The sequence below is a fragment of the Equus przewalskii genome, chromosome 19, assembly GCF_037783145.1.
Source record: "Equus przewalskii isolate Varuska chromosome 19, EquPr2, whole genome shotgun sequence".
Lineage (NCBI taxonomy): Eukaryota > Metazoa > Chordata > Mammalia > Perissodactyla > Equidae > Equus > Equus przewalskii.
Window position 1 is genome coordinate 46,379,654 of NC_091849.1, and position 18,939 is coordinate 46,398,592.

General features: G+C 41.9%; 1 protein-coding gene across 24 annotated transcripts in view; it reads left to right on the forward strand.

Moving 5' to 3' along the window:
• Window positions 1-18,939, forward strand: part of LOC103553171 (putative adhesion G protein-coupled receptor F2P) — a 39,963-nt gene that overhangs the window by 4,344 nt on the left and 16,680 nt on the right. For 11 of the 24 annotated variants that reach the window (XR_011529783.1, XR_011529780.1, XR_011529779.1 and 8 more), the window contains exons 2-5: window positions 9,875-9,975; window positions 14,468-14,510; window positions 15,218-15,369; window positions 18,134-18,367. Coding sequence is in view for 16 of the 24 variants with exons in the window: in XM_070584758.1 (XP_070440859.1) it covers window positions 9,901-9,975; window positions 14,468-14,510; window positions 15,218-15,369; window positions 18,134-18,367 (504 nt within the window). In the remaining 8 variants the exon portion in view is untranslated. Of the gene's footprint in view, window positions 1-5,131; window positions 5,254-9,874; window positions 9,976-14,467; window positions 14,511-15,217; window positions 15,370-18,133; window positions 18,368-18,939 lie in introns of all 24 variants that reach the window. The other 13 variants (XR_011529785.1, XR_011529784.1, XR_011529786.1 and 10 more) reach the window with 2 other exon arrangements.

Sequence of the window (18,939 nt, forward strand, 5' to 3'; positions counted from 1 at the left end):
AAAGGCAATAGAATTATTACTCATCAATGAGCATAATTATGAGGATTTTTACTATATATTCAAATTTCATGCTTTTAGAGACATCCGTAGTTCAGAAATCATTCTTAAGCGATGAAACTGTTACATATTTTTATCTTATAACAGTTGCTTATAACTATTAGACATTTTCCTGCTGGGCTGTTTCAGTTCTGAGTCTTCACTCATGTGAATGATGAAATTCTGGGCTGGCTGTTGCAGAAGTGTGAAGTGTGTTGGCCCAATGTTCTGTGATCATGATAATAACATGACTTCCATAGATAAAAAAGATTCTGAAGTCTATTGAAATCTGAATGATGGTAGACATGCTTCAGGAGAAAACTTGCATTAATGGAAATACGGTGCTTAATCTTGAGACTAATTTTTCCAGCTATATGCTGCGTAAATATCAGCCAACTCTCTCACTTATTTCTTTTCATTTCCAGACTTCCTTCTCCTTCTGTATTTATTTCCTTTCTTGATCAATGTCATCAAAATTCACCCAGATGCTTACTCTAGAAAGGTCAACATCATCTTTTTCTTTGCCGCTTTTCACATGTGCTTTCTTTCCTAAACTTTTGCTTACTCTTCCAAACCTAACTTTTAATAGTATTTTCCTTTTCACCCCTTCTGCTTGCCTGTTTGGTCACGATGTCTTTTGAATCCATGACCTCACCATGCCCATGCCTCTGGTCCTTGTTAGTGTTCACCTGGACTAAGGAGCACTGCCTTCCTGGCTCTCGTCTCTGCCTTCTAACCTACCCTCTCCATTCTTGGCTGAATCATCTTTCTAAAAGGAAATCTGAGCCTGCCATTAAAGGATATGTTGGCTTCTCATCATCTAGGGAAGAATCCCATTGCTTTATAGTGGCACAGAACACTCCTCACCTTGCCATCAAGATACCTTTATCTGAGGAGCTACATAGTTCAAGTTCCTATCACATACCTGATGCTCCAATTTCGTGACCTTCCCAGTTATCCCTGAACATGCCTGGCTGTTTCATACTTCTGGCTTTGGATCTGCTGTTCCTCTGCCTGGAATATTGTTCTTCCTGCCTCCTGGCAAGATCCACACCTAATGCCACCTTGTTTGCGATGTTCCCTCAGTTTCTAAAATATATTTTGCATACCTCAAGGAGGATGCCTATGGCATTAATTTATACCATTTATATTTTCTGTCTTCCTTAACTAGATTGTAGGTTCCTGAAGAGCCAGAACATGTTTTATTTGTTTTCATACCCATCTCTGGAGCCTAAATTTTGCTTAAATGAAACAGACCAAGGGTAAACATTTTCTGAATGAATGAATGAAGAAATGAGGCCCAAAGGAGTTAAGTATCTTGCTAAATTTCATAAAACAGATCATGAAAGAATTGGGGGGAAACACAGATCCTTTGACTTTCAACTTATTTTATGCTCTTCCTACCACAACATTAAAAAGTTTATTTTTTCTAATTATAAATCTAATTATTTGTAGAAAACGTAGAATATGGAAAGAAGAGTATGTGGAAAATTACTGTCTTTTTGTTTGTAGTTGCTAGCGTTCTGGTGTCTTTTCAGTGTTTTATGTTTCCTTTTAAAAAAATAGCATTTAGAAATTAGAAAAACCTTGAGTACAAATATGAGAATAATAAATCATCCACATTCCCACCTCCAGAATGACCTGCTGTTAACATATTGCCATTTGGTTCCAGTCTGTTGCTTACTCCCTCCTTTTTAAACTACTCTTTTGTTTTAGTAGAAATAATTATATGCTTATTATAAAAGAATTCAAAGAGAGGAGAAAATTTAAAGGATAAAACTAAAAGAAACCAACTCCCATTCTGCTACCTACAAACGACCGTTGCTAATGATTAAATATTATTCCAGATATTTTTCTGTGTATACGTGTCATATATAAGAACATGATAGATAGGTTAATAGATACAAAGAAAAGCAGAAAGTAATTCATTTATGAAGAGGCAATTATGCTGTATTTCCTATTTTTAAGTGACATTACTAAATTTAATCTTATTTAAATGAAATAAAAATAAAGAAACCTCTAAATTTCAAGGAAATGCTCTCGTGTCATATCTGAGGACAATTTTTTATTTTTGGTTGTGCTTTGTGTGTGCTCTTCTTCGGGGCTGCCCTTATGCTTACTTTGGATTCTCTTTGTCTGTCTTCCATTTCTGTTACCTTCTCTCTATTTGCATTTCTTTGTCTTTATCAGCATTTCTACTTGATTATCTCAGGTCTTTCCTTTATCATATTACTTTACTTTTTATTATTGCTATTTTTTGTTGTCTGACGTTCCTAATTTATGAATTTCTTGATATTATGTTAATCTTTGGGGTTTTATCTTAATGTGTTGTATCATTTCTTTTTGAAGCTCATGTGTAATAAAAAAATCATGTCATATTAATTTGTTTTATAGCTTGAAGTAATTGTGTGTGTTTGGGTGAGTGTGTGTGTGAGAGAGAGATTATCTTTTATGTTGAGAGAGATCTTTTATGACCATCTTTCATAAGCTTGTTCTTTGTGTTTTTCTTCAAAACGTTTCTCCATAATATGTTTGTGATGTTTTAATGCATTTCCTTTTATCTTGCTCATGCTTAAATTGCTCTGATACACAGCAGGTGACTTCTTGCCTCTCCTAACTCCATGTGTGACATTACTTCATTTTTTGCCACAATATGGCTCGAGGTGTGGGTGGTTTGTGCTCTGTTCACTTTTCTGCGGTCTAAGGGAATGGTGGGAGGAGGAGCTCAGTGGCAGCCCTTATTCCCTGTGTGTCAGGTAAGTTCCTGGCTAGAAATAGCCAGCATTCATGAAAGGATTTACCTGAAAAACATCTAGCTGAAAAGAACAAACTGAAGAGAATTTAATAAAGAGTTTCTTTATAGAGGTGCAGGCAGGGCTAAGGGAAGAACCAGAGGACCCATAGCAGTCTCTCCCTAGATCTCACGAGGCAAGAGGAGGGAATTCTGGGAGCCTGGTGGGCACTGCAGCCTGGAAGAGAGAATGCCCAACAGGAAACGCAGTCAGAGGAGAGCAGTCACTACTAGGATTGTGACAACAGAGGGAGAGAAAAAGGGGAATCTGTCCCCAAAACTCCCTATTCTCTCACCTTCTAATTTCCTGATGATGACTTCCATCGGAAGAATCCAAGTGAAAGCCAGAGGCAAGACAGTCTGCAGAAGTCAGCTACTTGGGGCAGAGAGTAGAATGTAGAAGGACAGAGAATAAGTCTGGTGGGGGGTGGGGTTCAACTGAAGAGCCACCTGCCCACCTGGGCTCAGTTCTCTGTTACCGAGATTTTGTTAAATGCCCTGTACCAGAATTGACTCCATTTTCCTGATGGTCCACACCAATAGCAGATGTTGTTGGGCTCTGGAGTGTTTCTCTGACTCCGCGGATAGCTCTGGAGTCTTCATGTCCGTCAGTCAGTCTCACTGTTCCTTTCCCCATTTACAGAGTATCCCCAACATCCAATTGAAAAATTCTCCAGTTAGAAAAGGAAAAACAAAAGGATTCTCACATTTTGTTTCTCTCTAGATTTCTGGTATCGATGAGATTTCTGAAGATTTCTTTTCTACTCTATAGTTTGACTAAAAGGAGAGGAGAAAAGGAGGATAAAGGTTAGGAGCTGCGCTCTGCGTCTACAGTCTGCTCGGCTTCAACAAGTTCAATTTCTTTCCTTTAAGAATTTTTGAAGTTATTCTCTTAAGTCCTCCCCCTTTACTCATTTTGTTGAAATTTGTGAAGTTTTTGCTGATTTTCAATATTTTGTTAGTGTTGGGGGAACATTCTATGATTCATTTCCAATCAGGCATCTTAACTGAGAAATCCCACTAGTGTTTTTCTATGGATGTACATCTTATACAGAGAGCATCTTATTGACCAATTTTCCCATTAATATTATCAAATTATATTATATACTATGATACTACTATGTCGTATTAATATATTATCAAACTTCTTCAGAAATTTTGTTTTTAATGTTTGCATAGTATTCCTTCATCATAATTTATCATATTTTACTATCTGCTTTATTCTTGTTTGACATTTATACCGTTTCCACATTCTGTTTTTGCTACTGTACATACAAGCGCCATCAGCAAACTTGCATATCATGCTTTTTTCAGCATTTCAGGTTATTTTTGTGTAATAGAGTCTCAGAGGTGCTGCAGCGCAACAATAATTTGGGTTTACCTGATTTCGTAGCATTCCTGTCCAATTTTGCATACTTTCAGAATCTCTTTAATTTATCCTGGCAACCTCTGACTGTCAGATCACATTTTCTCTTTGGTTTTGTGGTGACTCATGAGGTAGGTGAGTCTCGGGGCACACCTTTCCCAAGCGCCCGACATGGATGCCATCCGCACATGTTCCTCCCTGCTTACTGTTTACCTCTCGGGTATGAGTAATCAGCCATTACTCAGCTTTGCATGAAACCTGCAGGCAGAGAGAGGAAAGTATCCAATTCAAAAGAGGTTCAGAGAACTGACCGAGGCTCAGGGGAACCAATGAAAATGACTTAGAGTTTAAAAAACTGCACTTCTGGAGAAAACTAAGGGCTTGCCTAAATGTATGGGTAGGTGTTTCTGTGGGTGTGGTTTGGGGCAGAGAGAGTCATCCTTTGCTCCCAAGAATTTGGCCCATTGACTTGGGTGCCTTTGCTTCCTACCGTTGGAGAGGTTCCCTCCAGAAAATCCCTGTTAAAATGTACACTCACCCGGGAAGACTAAAGCACAAAACCATTAGTATTCATTTTCACATGACTGGTTGTCAGCTTATCTGATTAGTTAGCTATTCCTTCTTGGCAGTCAGAGGAATTCTAGAAGTCTAAGACTCAAGAAGGGTGGCCCTTGATGTGGGAAAGTCTGCTTCAGGGGAGAGGGGCTTTGTCCAAAGAGGGAGATACTAGACTGGAGCCAAAAGTGGGACCCTGAGCGCAGCATGGGAGATGACACAGGATAAAGACAGAAGGGATTCTGAAGGCAGTTCTACTCAGTTTGTAAATTTCTTTAAGGTCATTTAAACCTAGATCTCTCTCTCTCTCTCTCTCTCTCTCTCTCTCTCTCTCTCTATGTATATATATATATATATATATATATATATTTTTTTTTTTCTAGAGATGGTCATCAGCCTTTTTACATCTCCAACGCGGATAGGGACAGAATGATGTAGTTAAAAGAGCCCTGTATCAGGAGTCAGAAGAGTCTAGTTCTTCCAATAACGTGAGGTGTGACCTTGGGTAAGCCACTTACTCTCTGGACAACGTTCTCTTTGATAAAAAAGGCAAAATGATAACTTCTCTGCCTAACTCATAACATTTTTATGATGTCAAGGTGAAGGTTATATGTGAAAATGTTCTGGAAGAAATAATCCCATTCAAAGATCACCTATTTGTTATTTCAGAAAAGCCACAGGACATACTGGGAAAAAAATCACAGACCTGGATTAAAATCTCAAACACGTCACTTAGTACCTGTGAGGTTGGTCAGGGTCAACTTTTAGACCCTCAATTTTGGAAAATTGTGGAAGTCACTTCACAATTGATGGCATTACAAGCGCTAGTGTAGACATAGCACCAGACACAGAGTAAGCAGACGGTGACTGTTTTATTCTCCTCTTCCCTTCCATAATGTCTGCATTCAGGCAGGAGGGATGCGATTGGCTACTGACTAGAGACGAAACAGTGGGATGGCTAAATGATGCTATGGAAGCATCCACCCCTGAGATCATCTGAAGTGTATTCCCACAGTCTGTCTGGGAACTTCAATCGCATTTTGTGGATCTCACTGGAAGCCTCAGCAAATCTCTATAAAACCTAATTATGCAAGTAGCAGCCGCAGACTGTCAGCTGACAAAGCTGGCGGTTGAAATACTCCTGGGTGGCTGATAAAGTTCTGTCTGGAGTTCTGTTTTCCTCTGTGGTTGCTGTGATTGCTATTCCACTACCTTCTTTTTTTCCTAATCAAGATTTAAGAGTTAAAGTTGTAGAGCTTTTTAGCAAAACCACCCTATAAAATTGCTCTGGTCTCTATCACTTGTGTGTGCGAGTGTATGTTTAAATCAAGCAAATGTTTGTTTCTGATGGGGCCATATACAGAACATGTCCCAGCATGCAGCTGCCGTGTTTTCTTTCTGCCCACTTTGTCTTTCATCAGTGAGCTGTGCCTGCTGCTGGTCAACCATATGACATTTGGGTGGAGGAATTCTAATAGAGATAGGAAGAGAGATTTCGAAATAAAATTGTGAACAAAGGTGAGAATTGTTTTGTGGAGTCTGGAACTTTGGAATGCTTCCTGTCATGTCTTTTTGACTAGCTTTGACTCTGAGGGTCTGCAGATCTCTAGGGAGCAAACCCCGTCCAACTCACCAACCCCTTTGCGGTGCTTCAGAGACCCCATTAGACTGTGACTTCCCGGAGGTGTGAGGAAACAGGGAAAGAAGTCATCCTGGTGGCGGTTTAATTTCTAGCTATTAGGACATGGCTTGGAAACGAGGAGCTCATTGTATGTTCGTTGAATAAAGACATAGATTAACATTTTAAGCACCTTTTTGAGATTTGGGAAGCAGACAACAGAGAATGGGAAAACATTCTGGGATGGAGGGTTGGAAATATTATCTCTTTGCAGATCTAGTCACTGTACTGGAATACTTCACCGTTCTTTTATTTCTTTTTATGAGGGAGGAGGCATTTTCTTAATTAAGAAAAAAATGCCAAGACTTTGTATTTGGCACATTTTGCTTGGTGAAATTTTGGTGCGGATGTAATGGCTTCATGTTTTTCTGGTGTGAATCACATGCGGTGACTGTTTTTTCATGTTGCATGTTCTTGGGAGATAAGCCTTTTCTGAAATGAATGTTTGTAGTGAAATTTTTGGCTTGGGTTATGTGAAATCAGCATTTCCAGAGTTGCGCTCCAGCTACCCCTGAATTTCAGAAAGGAGTGGGGCTGAGCTGGGGGAAGGAGGTCTGAACCCTCAGGGACCTGTGGCTTTTCAAAAGAAAATGAGGAAGGAGACTGAGGCGGGTGGATGAGGGGGTGGGTGGTTAAAAGACTGGATTCGTGCTACTATTTTGCCACTAAACTGTTTGGCTGCTTCTAGACTTTCTGCTTTCACGGAACTGGAAAAAGAGCAAATGACTATGGCTTCATAGCAACAAATCTGGAAGAAAAGTGATTTTACTTAAGTCCAGATTAAAACACGCCACTTTATTTAGAGAGCAATGAGTTTTATAAGTGAAATACAAGAAAAGCCAACTTGAGAAAAATGTTCCTTCTAGTTAAATGCATTGAGAAAAACCTTGGAGAAAGACAGCACTCCAGCGTTGTGGTCCTCAGTTCTTCCACGACCAGACAGCCCTGACCATAAAGAAGGTGTTAGAAAATGCTGGGCTCCAGGTAGCAGCATAACGGTCAAAAGGGCCAAATTGCAAAGTCTAGTGAAGGTCATTGCCACGTAAAACACAAAGTCCTCACTTTGCCGTACATAGAAACATAATTTTAGTAATAATCAAAAAGCATTTTGGTAAGAATTAAAACATAACTATATTTAAAATTTAAAACAAAATGACAATAAAATAAAGAAAGGATTTTTTCAATACAGCGCCTTAAAATATTAAGCAAACAGAATAGTTTTCATCTTGATTTGATGAGCTCATTTAATCATTCGACTCCTCCCTCATTCCTTTTTAAAAAATCTATTTGAGGGGGCTGGCCCCTTGGCCGAGTGGTTAAGTTCGCGTGCTCCGCTGCTGGCGGCCCAGTGTTTCGTTAGTTCGAATCCTGGGCGCGGACATGGCACTGCTCATCAGACCACGCTGAGGCAGCGTCCCACATGCCACAACTAGAAGAACCCACAACGAAGAATACACAACTATGTACCGGGGGGCGTTGGGGAGAAAAAGGAAAAAATAAAATCTTTAAAAAAAAAAAATCTATTTGAGGGGCTGAGTTGGTGGTGTGGCTGTAAAGTTTGTGTGTTCTGCTTCAGCGGCCCAGGGTTTGCTGGTTCAGATCCTGGACGCAGACCTACTCACCGCTTATCAAGCCATTCTGTGGCAGGCGTCCCACATATAAAGTTGAGGAAGATGGGCACAGATGTTAGCTCAGAGCCAATCTTCCTCAGCAAAAAAGAGGAGGATGGGTAGCAGATGTTAGCTCAGGGCTAATCTTCCTCAAAAAAAAAAAAAAAAAATCTATTTGAGGGCCAGCCCTGGTGGCCTAGTGGTTAAGTTCAGTGCACTCCACTCCGGCAGCCTGGGTTCGGTTCCTGGAGGGTGGACGTATCCCACTAGTTTATCAGTGGCCACACTGTGATGGTGACTCACGTACAAAGCAGAGGATTTTATTTTGCAACAGATTTTAGTTCAGGGCAAATCTTCCTCAGCAAAAAAAATAAGAAAAATAAAAAATAAAAAAAATCTATTTAAGTGTCTGGGCTGAGTAGTGCTAACTCTATGAACGTTTGTTATCTTGTGTCATTCTTTAATCATTTTTAAAACTAGTTTTAGTTAAGAGAAACAACATTCTGTATGTTGAGAATTTTAATATAAAATTAATGTGATTCAGAGAAACATGGACTTATGCTCAAATTTTATGAGAATTATGTCAACAAATTCATCAGTGGTTTTAATTTTTTCCAAACATGACTACAATTTACTTAAAATTGTGCATCCATTTGTGTTGCTGCTAAATACATTTAAAAGTGATGAGTAACAAAGTGACCCCTTTGCTTAAAAACTATGGACCTTCAGAAAACTGCATTAACATGCTGAAACAGGCAATGCAAAACATTTTAAATAAACTTTGGATTTCAGTGGAATTTCAGCTAGGTAAGTATTTCAGTGCAGGAAACATAATTAAAGAACGCATCTTTGCCTCGTCTTTAAAATAATGGCATTGTTTGCTATAGAATTATGCATAGTTGGGATAAAGACTGTTTCTTTTTGGCTAAACATGATCAAATAGCAAACGTTAACCAATTTCCAAAGCTCCCGGCCTTTGTTGATGACGTCCAAGCCTTCTGAATCCTTCTATCTAAAAGCAAAGAAACAACAAAAACCTTTCAAACAGGATTTCACGCAGGATGAAAAGTATTAAAATTTAATATTAAACATTTCACTTAGGTGAGTCCCCTATGGAGCATAGACCCTGAAGCAAATCGTCAGTCCTTCCCGACCTCTTCCCTCCCTCTCTCCTTTCCTCTTCCTTTATTGAGTGTATTTGGTGCCCACCGTGTGTCTAGCACTATTCTAGGTGGCAAGGAATCATCTTAGTTTTGACATCAGTTTTGGCAGAAATAACAGTAACAGGCTATATCTAAGATCAGTTTTGAAGAAGTTTCTACCTACCAATGAAAATGCAACTCCAAACTCGGGTGGGAATGAGGGAAAATAGACCAAACCTGGTGCTTGCTCTCCTTCAAAAGATATTTCTAGGCTGACTTGGCACATAGGAACCCCAGCTTGCCTTCCACTGTAGCCACCCACATGTTTCTCAACCCTGCCCGGCCCAGAGAGTGAACCATCTCTCCCGCTGCCCAAACACGGGCTGTTATTTATCACACCCCAGCAGGCAGCTTCCTTTGGAGGGACTCCCACATTAGGTGTCATGTGCAAGCCATAGCAGAAGCAGAGGTTATCAGAGCAATTACCTGCGCCTCCCAGCGCCGGCGGGCGCTCACACCTGCAGCCTCCTGGTGAAATTGATGGGAGACCTCAGCGACGCCACCTCTGGGGCAGAGAAGTCTGAGGAGACAGCACCAAGGACAGAACCCAGTCTCCTAAGCCAACTGGGTCTGCAGTAGCATGAACTTTGAAAGCTTCAGATAGGAGACATTTTGTCTTTTCATTTATTTTTGTAGAAGCCAGAAAGGCAGCCGTGTGGAAGATGATGACTCATACGCTTTTGCTGTACTGCTTAGTGTTTCTTTTGCCCACAGAGTCCTGCAGGGCATTATGCCAGGTAAGAAAAGGGAGGTGGGAGGATGAACTCTTGGGGAGAGCAGGTGGAAAATAAAACCCATCAGTCAGACAGCTCTCAGTTATCTGAGCTGCAGTGTAGGGAGAAGGTAGTAGTTGGTAGAATGGTCCAGCCAGAGGAAACTGCAACCTCAGGTGCCCAAACCCATTTTAGCCAATAGCTGCCAACTATTTTCCCATCAACTTTTTCTCCAAGTTCCTGAGATGCCATGAGTTCAAATGATTTAAGGGTGATAAGCTCTTCTTTCCACATCCATTGATGGTGAAGCTTTCAGTTGCTTGTAATCAGGGCGGTGCCACTTCCTTAGGGGCGCTTGAAAATGTGGAGGTGGTGATGCGTGTCACAACGACTGGGAGATATTTAATGGCATTTAGTGGGCAGGACCAAGGAATGGTCTGGCACAATGAAGCGTTGTCCCACCAAAATGGTACCTCCATTGAGAAACTTGATAGTGAACACCATGGGTGGGCTGGAAGGAACAATGAGTGACTCAGATAGTCAATGGTTAATCAAGGTCTAACTGGGGTGGAGTCTGTAGCAATGTATTATTTGTGGGGCAGTGAGTCCTATGGCTCTCTCTGGAATATTTTTCCTCATACCATAAGTCATTTTAATTTCCCTATTAGTTACTTATTTAAAATTAGGTATACAGAATTATTGAGAGAGGGAAGGACATAAAAGTATTTTGAGATTCCTGGGATGAGAGGATTATTATTTGACCACAAGATCTGGAGGGGAGCTTTGAGATCAACTGGTGAAGCCCCATTCCCTCTTTTCTAGATAGTGAAACTGAGGCCCACAGTGTGGAATGTGATTCACTTGAGGTTACATACCTACTCAGCTACAGGGCCAAGTCCAGGACCCCTGTCTTCAGATCCTCTGTTCTTGCTCTTTCCATTTTAATATGTGCCTTCTTAACAAGAGCCTCCTTATGAAAGAATGACTTTGGAAATTCTTTCCAGGAGTTTCGAAATGACATTCACTTTACGCTCTAAGTAGTTTGCCCCTAGATGGGAATTTTCTCCATGACTGCCCTTCTCTCCGACACTGGGAGAGATTTGAGACTCCTCCAGAAAGAACCTGTCCGGGAGGTAGCCCAACCCCACAGCTTGGTACTGTTTCCTCTCTTCGTTTTTTCATCCACATTTTCCCACAAGACAGGACTTGGTGAGGAGGCAGAGCTTGGGAGGTTGGCTTTGTTTTCTTGATAATTGGGATAACCTTACCAGGAACTTTCCATTCTTTTCTTCTCAATTTGCACAGTGCCGGACCCTGAGCTTCTGGCCACCCCGCTCCTGACCCGCCCACTCCCTCAGGCAGCTCTGCAGGTTTAGCAGGTCACTGGTTTGCATGTGTCTTTTTCACAGTATTAGGCTGAGGATTGTTGGCATCTGAAGCTAAAGTGGCCCATAGAGGATGCCACCCTAGAAATGAAATGACCAGAAGGAGTTGTATGTGGTTGTGCTTTGGCAGATTATCTGGGAAGAAGTGAATCAAGTCCTTCACTTAAGAAGGCAGAGTTTCCAGAATTCCTAGTAAATAGCATACCATGGCCTTCTGCCCACATATCTGATTAATATAATGTGACTTCACTGGAGTCTGTTTAATGGGCCAAGAATTGTCCGGAGTTGTCCACTTTTAAGTGCTTTATTGTGATGTCTAGGAGACCGTGGCCCTATCAAGATGTGATTAGGTCATCTTGAGATGCTTATGCTTCCATACAACCTCTTCTGCCTTCTCCACTTGGACGTGGGCTGGCTTGGTGGCAAGAGAAGTGTTGCAGGAGTTAGGAGAGCTGAATTCTAGTCCCCGCTCTAAGATGAACTCCCAGCATGGCCTTGTGAAGTCACCTCATCTATCTTAACTCAGTTTCCTTATCTGTGAAATAAGGGGGTTGGACTGGTTGATCTATAAGGTCTTCCGAAACTCTAGAAATTTTATTATAGCGTTCTTGTTCAGCGGAAGGCCTTTAACTCTTCCATAGATATAATAAGCCTTGACTCTCTTGATTGTGAAATGCGATGTCGTCTTACATCGGGACTTCGAAGGATATTGTGTTCCACGAACCCTCAGTGTTATCTTCTTCACCTTGGACAGATCCCAACTGCTCAGCTCAGATTCTCCATGAATTCTCATTTGGTAGAGAAAATGGAAGATTTAGCCTTGTTTCTTGATAGCATAGAGAGAAACAGTATTGTGAAGGAGAAAGGGACGTGAATTCCATTTGTTAGTCATACAGCTGAGTCACTGAATTTCCAGTTCCTTCCCCAAAGGTTTAGATTTTGGAATGCAAGTGGAGTAATTGTACCAAGGCTCTTCTCAGCCACTAGAAAGTGAACTTCCGGTGCAGAAATGGGCAGATTCAGCAACTGCTACCCCCCTACATCAGTGTATACATGCATGCTAATATGTATATACACATACATATACATATGTACAAGACATAGAACTAGCTACTTGGTTATAAAGAAGCACAGTACACAATCCATGTTCTTAAGGAACTTATAATATAATTGAGAAAATAATGGGCATATATAAAAAAGGTTAGATAGCAAGATAACAGGTCAGGTGGGTATATGCCAAGCATTGAATGAGTGGTACAGTGGTTGGATAATAAATCCTACAGGAGCCAGATAGGAAAAGATGTATCATTTAGAACTGGATCAGGCAAAATTTCTTGGAAGAGGTGAACTTGAGCTTTGTATGTAATAGACATTCAGTAAATTCATGTTCAGAGAATAATGATAGTTAAATCTTAAATATCACTGACAATATTCCAGGCCTTGTTCTAAGTGTTTTCCGTAGATGATCTCATTTATTCCTCATAAAAATGTTCTAAGGTATCATACAATTATAAGATGATAGTTCCTCCCGTACTTTGTTGGTGAGGAAACTGAGGCTCAGAGAGTTGAACTTTCCCAAGATCTCAAGTGGCAGTGTTGGGATTTGAACCCCAGCCATCTGCTCCCAGAGAGCACCCCTTGTCCACAATGTGACACTGCTCCTCAGTGAAGAGTCCAGTATGATATAGATGAGGGGATAGAGAGGGGCTTCTAATCAGGAGAGATGGGAATGCTCATGATAGCAGGAAGCCAGGTTTGGGGGGTGCTCCCTTAAAGAAAAAGAATACAAGGGTCTGGCCCAGTGGCATTGTGGTTAAGTTCATGTGCTCTGCTTTGGTGGCCCAGGGTTCGCAGATCCAAATCCCAGGCACAGGCCTACACACCACTCATCAAACCATGGGTTGGTAGCATCCCACATATAAGATAGAGGAAGATTGGTACAGATACCAGCTCAGGGCCAATCTTCCTCACCAAAAAAAAAAAAGGAAGAAAAAAAAGAAAAAGAATACAAAATTGTAAAGATAAAAATTAAGGGAAAACTGAATATCTACTTAGAATGAGAAAAGTAATCACAACAAATTTCAAATTTAGAAATGCTGAAGAGTGTTACATTCAATAACTATGCAGCATTATTCAGTAATAAATTCAGTAAATAACAATATTTTTATTAATGAACTACCCACAGTTTTTCCCTACATTTTTGGCTGCATATTTGCATGACAATAATTTTTGTAATATTTTTTTCTACAGAGAGAATAGAAAGATTATTTAGTCTTTCTTCTAACATTGCTGATAAAATTTGTCTTTTATTATTGCTAATTTAGAAAAATATCTTTCAGCTTCTCAGTTCATTATTAGTAATGCCATGTAAATACGTAAGACTAGTGTCAAGTTTTGGAAAACCTCTAACAGGTTTAAGCTGCAAGGTATCCATGACATTTAGGATTCTCTTGTTCTGTGGCAGATTGTAATACTCTTGGAATTAATGCCACTTATGTGTTGATGTCCTTGTTGTAATGAGGAAATGACTGCAAATTACATAAATATATCCTATTAAAGCCAAACTAAATGTATCCTCAACTGAACTTCTACTTGTGCTGTTTCCATTAATAGCTACAGCCTCTCTGGTGCTTTCCAAAATGAGGGAGAGCTTGAAGGAGGGGGAGTTGGTGAGGCAAAAAATAAGGGTCTGAACAGATGGCAGTTAAACTATTTTGCTTTTGAAAATTTAATAAAACATGATCCTGTGAAAACATTGCTAGACTCTCAGGGCTTTGCAGGGGCCCGTACAAGCAAGGGATTCTGAAGCTCAACCTTTGTGAACCTCCCTGTAAGTCCACCTCTTCTCCTGCTGTGTTTCCTGGATAGAATGTAGGTCATTTTTACTGGTCTGGAAGGAGGGCTCCTGCTGAGTACCAGCAGGAGAGGAAGCTGTCCATGCGGAAGGGGAAATGGGGCCATGGGGCCATGGGGCCATGCTTCGTGGTCGTAGCTTTTGGTGGGGTTCTGGGCTCAGAGCTGATTCGGAGGTGGTTGTCAGTGACTGTTGGTGTGGTTGTCTGTGACTGAAGTGAATTGCTGAGCTGGCATATCCACTGATTTTGATGTGCATTTTGATTTTCCCTTTCTAGGCTGCCAGCAAAAACAAGGAGAAGGTGTCTGCTAGGCCACACGGTACGTTGGCAGCAGCGACTGATAAAGTGGAAGTCTTACTGTTCACCTACTGCAACAGAGAGCCGTTCTCAGCCCTCTGTCTTATGGCGTGGCAGAAGGGACTCCTCGGTGGCTTGCATTTGGACTCTTTTGTAATTTTTCTCCTATTCAGTTGTGCCTTTGACTCTTGCTCCCCTCTCCTTCCTGCATGCTCTGCTCCATCCTGGCCTGAGGATTCTTTGCCGTAAATCCTTTGGATTGAGCCAACTCAGACTGCAGTGGAGGCTAGAACAGGGCTGGGAGAAGTCCTTGATGACACAGTGCTGGAGCTGGGAGGTTTCTGAGGGAGCATCGGGGGCGGTGGCTTCCAAGCTGTCCTCTGGGGAGCTGTCGGCATCTCAGGAGGTACCCAGGGGGTTGCCGTGGGCTTCCTGTGAGAACGTACCCAACTATGGGCTTTCCCCTCTCACTTCAGCTGGGACAGTTCCACTTTTGTCTGTTTGATACATTTGAGCTAAGGATGAGATTTTTTTTGAAACCATAGGAGCTTGTCACTGAAATATACGACGATCACTGATCTGTTTCAATCTTCCTCCACTTTACAAAGAAAAGACACCTGATGTCCACAGGATTTGTGAACCTTCACTGTGCTGACACCTTGGTGACTGGAGGGGGTAGCCCAGAGTCCAGACCTCTCCATCTCATGCTGACGCCTTCTATTTTCGCAGGTGTATGCGATGGTGTCTGTGTGGACAATTCCCGCTGCACTCAACCCTGCCCTCCAGACACTCAGGGAAATATGGGGTTTTCATGCAGGCAAAAGAAATGGCACATGATCACAGACACCTGCCGGACTCTTACTGCCTTCAACATCTTTGAGGTAACATCCATTTTGTCACGTGCAAAGTGGAGTCCCCAATTAGCAATGCATATTGCGCTCAATAAGAGAGGGAAGGCCTGAGGCCAGGTGGAAGGTAAGCACATGAATATGTACATGAATACATAATCACCTACCTGTCCTCTTTCTATGTGATAATGGACTTCACTTTGGGCATCCAGGAGTCTGTGCTCCAGTCTCCCGCACCCTTTCATGGCACAAAGGAACCTGCTTATTTAGGTCAGAGCTAGAAGAACTGTCTAGAGTTATCATGACCCACTTCTCCAACTTCACTCTTAGCTTTAATACCCTAAAGCCTCCATACTCAACGTGTCCTTCACCGACCAGCAGCACTGGGCGATCCAGAGAACTTTTAGACATGCAGAATTCAGGTCCCTCCCAGAACTGCTGAATCCAAATCTGCATTTGATCAAGATCCCCAGGTGATTTCTGTGCTCAGGAAGGAGACGGAAGCTGATCTAAAGGGAAAGACTTCACTGTCAAACAAATGAGCATGTTTCCACATATATTTAAGCAATTACACTTTTTTTTTTTTTGGTGAGGAAGATTGGCCCCGAGCTGACATCTGTTGCCAATCTTCCTCCTTTTGCTTGAGGAAAATTGTCATTGAGCTAATATCTGTGCCAATCTTCCTCCATTTCGTATGTGGGATGCTGCCTCAGCATGGTTTGATGAGTGGTATATTGGTCTGCACCCGGGATCTGAACCAGTGAACCCTGGGCTGCGGAAGTGGAGCATGTGAACTTAACTGCTACGCCATCAGGCTGGCACCTCATTTTTTAAAATCAAATTTTAATAAATAAAATCAGGTCAACTGTTATTTCCTCTCCTTCTGGTTCTTTTTCTCATCTTCTAGTAGGGGTTTGACCTTTCTGAACTTCAGCTCCTGAGTCCTTCAGAGGAGTCAATGCTTTAGCATTTCTCTTGTCCTACGTACATTCCCATCTCCTGGGAGGCCAGGGGGAGCGCCAGTGGATGCTACACCTGAAATCCCTGACCAGACTTCAAAAGGCTGCCCACCCCAGGTGTCTGTCACCAGGTCCACCCCTAATTTGAGGGACTGGGACAAAGATACTCATGGAGACCCACAGACCATATATCTTAATAGTTAAGTGCTTTAAGTCAAGCTTACAAACTGCTACGTAAAATATGTTCTGTTATCTTCCCAGCCCAGAGTCCATCCTGTACCTCGAGGGTGGTGGAAAGCCAAGGCCACACGTCCATAACCCTGAAAGCAGGGATCCCTTTGCCACCTCTCAGGCTAGGGGTGAGCAACTGGTGGTGTGGTCCATTCTTGGCAGCACAGACTTAGGGAACAACCCCATGTGGGCCCTGGAAGGGGGAGTGGAGTTGTCCAGCAGGGAATCTGAATATTTATAAGCAGGGCCTTGGGTTCCGGGTAGGCATAGCCTCTAGGCCTGTGGGCTCCTTGTCGCATGTGAAGGGCCAGGCTGGACGAGGGCCAGAAAGGGGTCCTCTAAAGCAAGGGTTGGCAAACTTTTTTCTTTAAAGGGCCAGATAGTAAATATTTTAGGCTTTGTGGGCCGTGTGGTCTCTGTTGCAGGTCCTCAGCTCTGCTGCTGTAGCGTGAAAGCAGCCACAGACAATACTTACAGGAACGAGCAGGCCGAGTCCCAGAAAAACTTTATTTACAGAAAACAGGCAGCTGCTCTAAGGCCACAGTTCACTACTCCTGCTCTAAAGTGTGAGACCCATAGCCAGAATCTGTGGGAGACACTGTCTATCTCTATTTTCAGTCATTCTTCTGTCTTGGTGTTCCAGCGGATTTATCCAAATCTAGCTCAGAATTTCTTTTTTGTTGTTGTTGTTGTTGTTGTTGTTGAGAATTATTGGCCCTGAGCTAACATCTGTTGCCAATCATCCTCTTTTTGCTTGAGGAAGATTGGCCCTGAGCTAACATCTCTGCCAATCTTCCTCTATTTTGTATGAGGGATGCTGCCACAGCATGGCTTGATGAGAGGTGTGTAAGTCCACGTCCAGGATCTGAACTCATGAACCCTGGGCTGCTGAAACAGAGTGCGTGAACTTAACCACTACGCCATTGGGCTAGCCCTCAGAATTTCTTTCTTTTTTTTTTTTTTTTTTTGAGGAAGATTAGCCCTGAGCTAATATGTGCTGCCAATCCTTCTCTTTTTGCTGAAGAAGATTGTCCCTGAGCTAACATTTGTGCCAACCTTCCTCCATTTTGTGTGTGGGACACCTGCCACAGCGTGGCTTGATAAACAATGTGTAGGTCTGCGCCCAGGATCTGAACCAGAGAACCCCAGGCTGCCGAAGCTGAGCAGGTGAACTTAACCACTGCACCACCAGGCTGGCCCCAGAATTTCTACTTTTAACATATGCTCGCGTCTCATGCTTTGCCCATCAGGAATAGTAGAAATAAGCTTAAATGGCTCTGGAAATTTACCTCTAAGCACAGGAAGTACATGCAGTATATATACACAGAAGGAGTCCGAGGTGGTATGCTAAAGATAACAGTTGCTATTTCGAAGGAAGAGTGTTAAGGAGTAGCCAGTTAGCAAGCTGGGACTCTCATTTTCTGTTCATACACCTTAATATTGGGCAAGTTAATCTACAGCAGATGTGACTTTGAAAATGTAAGATAGAAGAACATTATGCGATGCATAATTGTGTAATAAGTCTGCCCTAAACTTTAGTAAAGGTACTTTTACATTTCAAACAAAAGTAACATCATAAAAACTTCTTTCTTTTTGACATTTTTTAGGCGGATTTGTATTCGGTTCGACCATTTGGAGGACTTGTGGAAGTGGACCAATATGCCAGGAAGTCGGAGACCATTACAGAAATGTTGATGCAAAAGTGTCCGAGGGATTTTTCCTGTGTGATTAGGAAGATTCAGCAGTCTCCCCGGATCCCGGGAAACATCGCTGTCATTGTGCAGATCTTACACAACATATCGACTGCGCTGTTGACAGATGTCGATGAGGCAAAGATGCGGGTGAGTGGCCTTGACTATTCAGTAGAGTGTTATTTTGGTAGAAAAGGAATGCAGGTTAGTTGGAGCATTCTGTGAGCTTTTTGGGGTCTGAGGACCATGTCTTTCCCTTCAATATCTTCAGTGCCTGGTAGAGAAAGTGTTCAATAAATCATCATTGAAGAATGAGTAAATGAATGGAAAAAGCGAACACATTCAATCAACAAACATTTAGTGAGAGCACTTACTGGGTGCTGGATTGGATGTTGGAGTAAGCTTTCCCAATGTATATTTTGGCTACTGAAAACCTCTAAGAACCATTCTAGGTCCTGCAGAGAGAAAGATTTTCTTACTTTTATTTGTGAGTCAGAACAAGTTGCTAAAATGGAAATAACTGAATGCAAAGAAAATAATCATACATGTCTGCTGCAGAAATGTGAAATGGAACTGGATCCATTTCTTTCATTTTTGATCTTTGAAGCACAGGATAGTAAAAAGTAGGTTCAGCCTCTTTTGGAATTGGATCATTTTCCAATTTGGTTTGTTCCGGTACTGGGTTCTGCATACAGTTCGGATTTAATAGATGTTAATTACAC